We start from the raw sequence: 9053 nt of genomic DNA, 5'->3' as shown, positions 1-9053 counted from the left end.
TGATTACCGGGAGCGCGCTGTCACTTTACGATGGATTGGCATTCATGATCATACACACGTGTTTACGATCAAATCTGAGTTTCCCGCGGCGTTCCTGAATCCGGAGTAGGTTTTTAGTAGAGTAGGCTTTTATGTGCAAATCTACACACAGATTTACTCACTTTTCATGAATGAGACACAGTGCCTCCAGCCATGACTTTCGCCAGCGCGGAGGCATAAAAATGGTAGTCGTACCTCTCTCAAAGCCTCAGCGTAGGAGCTCATGTCAGTCAGAATGACCAGAACGTGCTTCTCACACTGGTAAGCCAGGTACTCTGCTGAAGTCAGTGCCAGGCGAGGGGTGATGATGCGCTCGATGCTGATTGGTCACAGAAAAAGTAGGTTATTCTATTGTACACAAAGCAGGTCTAAATTTAACTCTATAAATCTATACTAGAGAAACTGCTCATACATTTTACATTTGAGAATATGAAGCCAATAAACATAACATTCTGTGTAGGGATGCACCGATATGGACTTTTTCAACCAATATGATAACCTATACTTACCTCCTTCTCATGGCTGATAATTTCAAGTTTTTGTATTTTAAAAAGTGTATAACCTGTAGTTTATGTACACTTGAGAGTAAGAAAGGCTAAGATGTAGTGAGAAAATGTGAATGATTTAATACACAACAAAAACAAAGAACAGTTCTGACTCTTCCATACCTGCTAACATTCGGCTATGCAAAAGAGGGAGATTTTCTGGAGTATTGTCAAATGGCCTAACCTCAAAGCCCCTGCCCCCTTAGAACACTACACTACAGACGAAAATAATGAATAGACTTTTAATCACTATTAAATTTATTGTTGACGGTAAGACAGAGGGAGATGATGAAGCCCAGTGTTACTGTGTAATTCTCTGGTGTCTTAGTTCAGTTCATAAACTAAACTGTAGAGTAAAGTCTCTGCTAACAGAGACAAACAGTGACTGCTGACTCATATAATTGGGCACATCACCAGGTCCGCCTTACATCTGGTGAAAACTGAACTTAGATAAACAAGCGGCTGTGTCTACATACAAATAATTGTTAACTGCAGCATCACATGGCTAGCGGTTACTAAAAAGTTTAATTATAATCATTATTATTAATAAAAGAAAAACAACAACTAAATAATAACAATTATTATTACAAATAATAATTTGTAAGTACAACAAAGTTGAACCTTTTAAAAGCTTGGTGTTGGATGTAAGCTACTGCTGCCAATTAGCACATGCTTACACCATGGAGAAGGTCCTTCAGTGTTGTGTCTAACCTGTGTCACGTAGTCTGAGATCAGACCCTTGGCACAGAAGCCCTGTGAGGCAAATTGTGATTTGTGATATTGGGCTTTATAAATAAAATTGAAGGATTGATTGATTGAATCGTGTTGTCTTCCTCTGGAACTATCTTCTTCTGTGGCTCAAACAAAGTTTAAAGGTACACATACCACCATCCACTATGTCGGGTGTGTAGATGCTGCTCTTAAGTTAAGTAAATGAAAGCAGTCTGGCTTCATATTATCAGTGTTATTTACCAGCTAGGATTTCAATTATCAAATAATGCATAATCATAAAAATGGCCCATTAATTAATTTATCGGCCTGATATATATGGTGCATCCCTAATTCTGTGTACAGAAAATCAGTCAGAATCAATAACTTAGAAAAACATATAAACACAAAGACTGACTGGTACAACCACTGTTTTCATTCTTGAGATCATTTCTGACTGAATCTTACGTGGGGTCATTGGCCAGGTTGAGGAAAAGGCAGACGTTGTCCATGGAGCCGTTCTCCTCAAAGTCAGACTTGAAGAAGCGGGCAGTTTCCATGTTGACCTGGCAGATGAATTATACAAGTTCATGATACAGAGGAACCTCAGATGAAAAATGTTAAAAAATAAGCCCTTTTTAGACATCAAATACATAACACTACTGGCTTCATGTGTCTGTTACAGCAAAGGAATGGAGCTACATTTGTTTCTTTATTATTCAATCAAACAGAGTAGGTTTTGCAATCAAAAACAAGATTTGAGAGCAAAAGTATCAATATTGCAATCAAAAAATGTTTTATTGCAAGTCAAAAAATGACTGATTAAAAAATGCAAATCCAAAAGTTTTGTTTGCAAATCCTAAAGTTTTGTTTGCGAGTCATTTTTTTCCGTTTGCAAGTCAAAAAGCTTTGCGAGTAAAAAGTTGAACCTGGTGGGCGGGGCCTAAACTGTAAGCTGTAAGACATGTCTCTATTAGCCAGTCTCAACCGGAATAAGAGCTTGCAAAGCATTTTTTTTTCTTCTTCTCTTGGTTGGCGGATTGCAAACAATTCAAAGGTGCATACCACCACCTACTGTACAAGAGTGTGCAACATCATGTCATTTAGCCTGTTTCTTAAATTCTACTCATCAGCCTAGTACGCTTGCAAAGCAACATGGAAGTTCTGTAGTTCACGGGGGAGCTATAGCGAAAATCAATTCTGAAACCGAAGTTTTTCGGCCTCCAGTTTCCAAAAAAAATTTGTCTACACGGTTTTTCGGCCTCCAGTTTCCAAAAAAAATTTGTCTACACGAGTGGTGTGATAAAAAAAATATGATATCCACACGAAACCGCAAAACCCACTACCAAGTGATGTAATACACATGTCAAAGCAGTAGGTGGCGATGCCCACTCAATTGTGACATTATTGTATGCATATGATATCGATTTTGTATCTACAGATACCATACAGATACCCCCCATTCAATTTAAAGCAGAACTGATTTGAGCAAAGGCACGAGAGCAAATCTGAGTATATAAACGGTTGGTTCTTCAGTTTGCAGATACACCTAGAGTAAAGCTACTGAAGACCAGCAAAATCACCGTTTGTTTTCATTTATTCTTTCAGGTGGGTAAATGTCACCTAAGCACCTTCTTACCTGTCTTTATCAGTAGTGTACCCTTAATACATAACTTGTTTATATAGTTTGTATTGTGCTTCGTAATACTGTTTGAACTGTAACGTAAGGTAACTGCATATGAGTGGATGCAACCGTCACTAATGCTAGCGTAGTTCCTCAGGGATTTAAGCTGTTATTACTTTCATTTTGACACTCTGACCCGTGACAACACATTAGCTAAGGTTGTAAGGACTGTAACTGTTGGTAGCTGTTGTTGATTTTGTTTAAATGTGTTGAATTAGAATTTTATAGGTTATTGTTCGTCGGAAGATTGAGCTAAGCTAACTAATGCTAACGTCAGCTGTCACTTGTTGCCATAGCAACGGTAAACATTCACACACAGGATAAGTGCAGAGTGCAGAATCAAGCTTCATTGTAAATATAGTTAAGATACATTGTATTTAACACAGGATGTGGGATTTTAGTAGTTAGTAAACTTTTAGAAAAGAGCTATTTACCATCGCTCTGACGTCAAACAATGGAGACAGATAATAAAATACTGTGGTTATCCCATCTACAACAACAAACAGCCAAATCGCATAGAATACACGGTTTCAGAAGTACACGGGTCCATGTGCCTAATAATAGCAAGAATGTTTTAATTACACTGGTGCATGTAGATTGCTTTTGTTTAGCCAGGGCAGAACTATTCGACGGTGTAACAGTCACTACCATCGTTGCACCGGGGTGTAGCAGTAATGCCGACGTTTCCAGTGGGAGAGAGGGAATTTTGGGTGTAGCCCGCTCTGTATGTATGGAGCCACGTCAATCCCACCAATAGAAACTCTTCTCTCATCCATCAGCGTAGGCCCCGCCCATTAAGTGCATTTGAACTTGCAAGCAAAACTTTAACTCGCAAGCAAAGAGGACTGATCTGCAAGCAAAACTTTTTAACTCGCAAGCAAACGTTTTTAACTCACAAGCAAAGAGGACTGATCTGCACGCAAAACTTTTTAACTTGCAAGCAAAGAGGACTGATTTACAAGCAAAATGATCATACATTTTTACTTACAAACTTGATTTTTGATTGCAGTTCAAGAAATATGCTCTCAAAACAGTTTTATATGATTGCAACAAAAAGACACAAAAATACCTCCATACAAAGGTAGTTAAACTGTGATGCATGCTTCCCCATTGGGACACCAGGGCAGTAAAGGTAGGCTAACCTGATGCTACAATTTGTGTCAAAATCTTACTCCACTATTAGATTCAGTGTGACTTCCCAAGCAGAGCTCATAGAGGCAATTGAGCTACTTAAGCTACTTCTTCTTGTAAAACATAATCTGAACAAACACAAAAAAGACACTTCTTTTAACAGCAAGGTTCTATCTGTGAGCCTATCAGCACTGAGAAAGCAAACAAGACCAATCACAAGAGCCAATCAGGTTCTGCTTCTTTGTTATGTGTTAGTGCTGACTATATAAGTCAAAGCCCGACCCTCCAGTCTCCACTGGTTAGCTAGCCTTGTGCTCTGCACTGTCACCAACCATGTCTGGTTGGAGGGTAGCTTACATAGTGGCTCAAAGACTCCTTTGTCCCCCGAGCCATCAAACTGTACAACTCTGCACTCAGTGGGAGGGGGAGGGGTAGCAGGAGGAGAGGGAATGGGGAAGATGAGGAAACATGAACATCAAACATGAACATTTAATCTGTAACACTAAGCTCCTTCCTGGGGCAATTGTTGTTTTTTTCCTGGTACTTGCAACACTATCACTATCTAACTATGACCTTTTTATTATTATATTTAGGGCCCGAGCACAGACCTCAGGGCGAAGACCCTATTGAAATTGAAAGAATTATTAGGGGGCCAAGCCCGCGGGGCTTGGGGAATGCGTATGCAAGCAGACGCGTTTCCCAGGACCAGCGGTTGCTGGGAACCCTATTGTTGTTCAGATTTTTATTATTATTTTTCCGTAAGTCAAAGTGGTGCTGCAGGCTACACCATGCAAGGGAGGGTGGTGCAATTTGGAGGGTTGGTCCGGACCCCTGCAGGGACCTCAGACGCAAAAAATTACACATGTGCACCTGCAGGGGGCACTATAATCAAGGCCAAGGCCTTTTGGCATGTAACTCCCACACTGTATGTCACACATTCAAAAGCCTTATATCCTTGGATTCTCTGAATGGAGTTGCATCACGTGTCCATTGGCCTTGTCCACTTCCACCAACTTTTTTCCTGGCAAATATTGCAAAAACTGCAAAACCTACTTTTTCGAACTCCTCCTAGAGATTTTGTCCAAACTGCATGAAACTTGGCAATTAGACTCACAAGATGGACCTGATCTAACTTTATCGAAAGAATTTTGCCCGGTCAAAAAATGTGCGCATTATTAACAAACAAATTTTTGTACCTAGCTATACAAAACGCAAACTGTTCTGTATCTTTGTCAAATTAAAAGCTATTGAAACCAAAGCTAAGATCCTTGGTTAGTATGTGACACTGAGGGTGTGGACCGAATTTGGTGAACATTGGCCACTAGGGGGCGCTATTAACATGGGAAGTTTATATCTCCTAAACGGCTACACCGATTTTTATGAAATTTGGTGGGTATGATGTAGAGCCATTCCTGAGGCCATATATTGAAGATGGTCATGACTGGTCGAGGTGGGCGTGGCTTATTACAAGATAAACAACAAACATTTATTTCAGCTGAACTATTGTACTGAGGGCTGTGACATTTATAGAGTACATGAAGAATAGGACACAGACCTCCCATACCAAAAACTGAGCAGATACTCCACTAGGTGGTGCTATAACAGACGCAAATGCGTTATTTCCTGTAACTTCCGTATTTTAAATCACATATTCATAAACTTTATATCCACATATTCCTTAAACAGAGCTGGATTGGACTGGTCAGCTAATTTATATCAACATGAAACTTAAGATACTTGTTCCAGAGGTTGTTCAGAGGCTCAGTGCCAAATTTGGCGCAAATTGGCCACTAGTGGATGCTATAAAGCCAGAAATATCACATTTCATAAAAGTTGATCAGATTTGTACGAAATTTAGTGAGCATGATATGGGGTCAGTCCTAACACCAGCCGCAAAGTTTGGTAATAATTGGTCAAAGTGGCCATGACTCATTGCAATAAACGCATTCAGCCTTTGGCACTTCCAGTGCACTTCCCATTACAGTTAATACTGCAGCTCATGCGTTGGCCTGTATCCTGATGCTCACCCTGAGCCCGTCATCCTTTGGGGCCGACTTTTGTGGGTTCCATGGGGCATGGAGGCCGAGTTGCGTGGGGAGACTTGGCCCCCGTTCATAACTGCTTGCAGTTCTAGTCATTATTATTTTTCTGACAAATGAATTGCCTTTTTGGGGGCTTTAACTAGGGATGCACCGAAATGAAAATTTGTGGCCGAAGCCGAAGCTTATTAAACGCTTGGCCGAATACCAAGTACCGAATACCGAATATCATTGTTTAGTTTTTCATTAGTTTTTGCAGATGAACCCCCTCCAGATTAGTGTTGTCACGGTACCAAAATTGGGACCCACTGTGCGATACCAATGAAAATATCATGGTTCTGAGTAGTATCACGATACCACAGCGAAAATGAGGCAGATGTGCCTTTTGTCATTTATGAAAAGATAAATCACTTTTCTATAATACATCAATGATATTTCAATGGAATAAATTACTTATTGACTTATTCATACTTCAAAAACAGCATCAATAAGTGATAAACATAGGGGGGAATCAAAATAAAATAAATAAATAAAATAAAAATCAACCAGCCACCCTCCTCCCCTGACAGTCCCTTCATAAGTTATGAACAGTCCCTAAAGTGCGGTGAGGTTTGTGGACCGTTACTGACACAAAGACAGAAATGTGAAAGGCTCGTTTCTCCTCTGACACATCACATACCTGTGTTCGGCTGGCTCGGCTGTTCAGGTACTACTGGGCAGTCATGACACCAAGAAGAGGATATTATTGGAGCCGACTTCTCCGCCGGTAAGCCGATGGCCGCCGTATTTGACAGGAATACATTACTGTCTGTGTCTGTGACCCCCGTTCAACCCACAACCGATGGGATTCGCCTTTCGTTTCTGCTGCTGGTTGAAATCTGTAGGCTGCTCGCACAGCGTGCTGAATGATTTAAGCCTATTTTGCTCGCTCAAAACTATTTTTAGTCGCAAATGCGAGTGCCGTGATGGACGGATTGCCACACTGCCGACATTTTATTCCGCCCGTCACGGCACGCCGTTTGATTGCGTTATCAAAACACGCCGCTATTATTCGGCCTTGCTTTTAACTTATTCCACCAAATACCGAATGTGTGTTTTTCTGCATTATTTGGCCGAATATATTCGGTTACCGAATATTCGGTGCATCCCTAGCTTTAACATACTTAAAAACTCACCAATTTTTGCATCCACTTCAGTGCCTGTGTGATATTGCTTTTGTTGGTGGGTGAGACAAAATGACTTGGCCACACCCCTTAAACAGCAGCCCCTGCAGCATGTTTCATCGACATGCACAAAAATCGGTACATACCTGTATCATGCCCAGATGCACAAAAAAGTCTCTTGGACCCATTGCCTAAACCCAACAGGAAGTCTGCCATTTTGAATTCCGGGGTCATTTTTGGCGTTTCACACGTGTTGTGATTTAACGAACTTGTCCTACAGATTTGATCAGATTGGCTCCATACTTGGTTTATGTGAGCCTGACCACCTTGTGACCAAAAGTTATTAGAGGATCTGCCCAATGTTGAATGGCGTGCCTGCTACGGAACGTTTTTTGAGGTCTTGCCATGAAAAACGGAATTGCCATAACTGTGGCGTAAATGGTCCAATCTCCACCAAACTTCACATCATTCACATTAGTCCCACCCTGAACATATTTACATAACCACATTTCCTGATAGTCTTAGCACCACCTAGTGGCGAAAGGAAATTACATGTTTTACACTTTAACCTGCTCCTCCTGAACGGTTGACCATATCCAACTCAAATGTGGTCATAAAGGCCTTAAGACCTTGGTTATGTTATATTGTGAAGATGGCATTATGTCACCAAACGGTGTCGCCATAACGGCACTGCGAAGCTGGATGTTTCACCAAAACACTGGAAATGGCATTAACTTAATTGTTCTTGATTCAATCTGCCTGAAACTTAACACACTACTTAATAGTCTAGGTCTGGACATGTGATGTGAGTTTCGTGGCGTGGGCATGGTAAAATGGCTTGGCCATGCCCTTTAAAGTGGAGCCCCAGCCGCATCCTATAACTTTGGCGTAAATGGTCCGATGTCCACCAAACTTCACATGATTCATATTAGTCCCACCCTGAACACATTTATATGACAATATACCATGATAGTCGTAGTGCCACCTAGTGGCGAAAGGAAGTACTTATCAGACACTTATCTTTGGATTAACCTGAAATTTCATATGCTGTGGTCTATATCTGATGTACACAAGCATGACATATCATTAGTGTCTATGCGTGCTGCAGAGGGTTTAATTTTGATGTCTCGCCATCAAACAGGAAATTGCTATAATTTTGGTCTAAATGATCCGATCTCCATCAAACTTCAGATGATTCATATTAGTCATGCCCTGTAAACATTTATATGACCATATTTCCTGATACTCATAGTGCCACCTAGTGGCGACAGGAAGTAGGTCTCATCAAACACTTATCTTTCGATTTATCTGAAAGTTAAATGCTGTGTATATTTGATGTATAAAAACATGACGTATAATTAGTGCGCTCTCTAATTCCCTCTAGTGGAAAGAGGAAGTGATACAAAATGTGAAATCTGTCATTCCAGCACTGTATCAAGGATATGCCAAGTCACTCCTGCATGCAGTGTCTAACTTTGACAGAAATTAACTGACGCGTCAGAAGGAGGGATCCCAAGATGACTTCACACCCATTCAGCCCTGGTCCCACCTGACCCTAATGACTCACATGGTGGCCATGTGGGTCAACGACGATTTAGGCTGACTTAGGCCTAGTCTGCCGGAGGACCCCCCTATAATACACCAGGCACCTTCTCTTCTTCTCTCTCTCTCTGTCTCTCTCGTATTCTATTACTGCATCTTGCTAACTCGGCCATTCTGGATGTCACTAACTCGGCTTCTTCTC

At 41.0% G+C, this 9053-nt stretch overlaps 1 protein-coding gene across 1 annotated transcript in view; it reads right to left on the bottom strand.

Annotated features, from left to right (window-relative positions):
- atp6v1ba (ATPase, H+ transporting, lysosomal, V1 subunit B, member a) overlaps positions 1 to 9053 on the bottom strand; it is a 101878-nt gene that overhangs the window by 33139 nt on the left and 59686 nt on the right. Inside the window, exons 8-9 of the mRNA XM_050070712.1 lie at positions 1761 to 1858; positions 235 to 358 (exon numbers count right to left, since the gene is read on the bottom strand). Of these exons, the coding sequence (XP_049926669.1) occupies positions 235 to 358; positions 1761 to 1858 (222 nt within the window). The remainder of the gene's footprint in view (positions 1 to 234; positions 359 to 1760; positions 1859 to 9053) is intronic.

Source organism: Epinephelus moara, chromosome 19 (genome assembly GCF_006386435.1).
Source record: "Epinephelus moara isolate mb chromosome 19, YSFRI_EMoa_1.0, whole genome shotgun sequence".
NCBI classification, from domain to species: Eukaryota; Metazoa; Chordata; class Actinopteri; order Perciformes; family Serranidae; genus Epinephelus; species Epinephelus moara.
The sequence above is the reverse complement of the archived record's forward strand: the minus strand, read 5'-3'. Positions and strand labels throughout refer to the sequence as shown.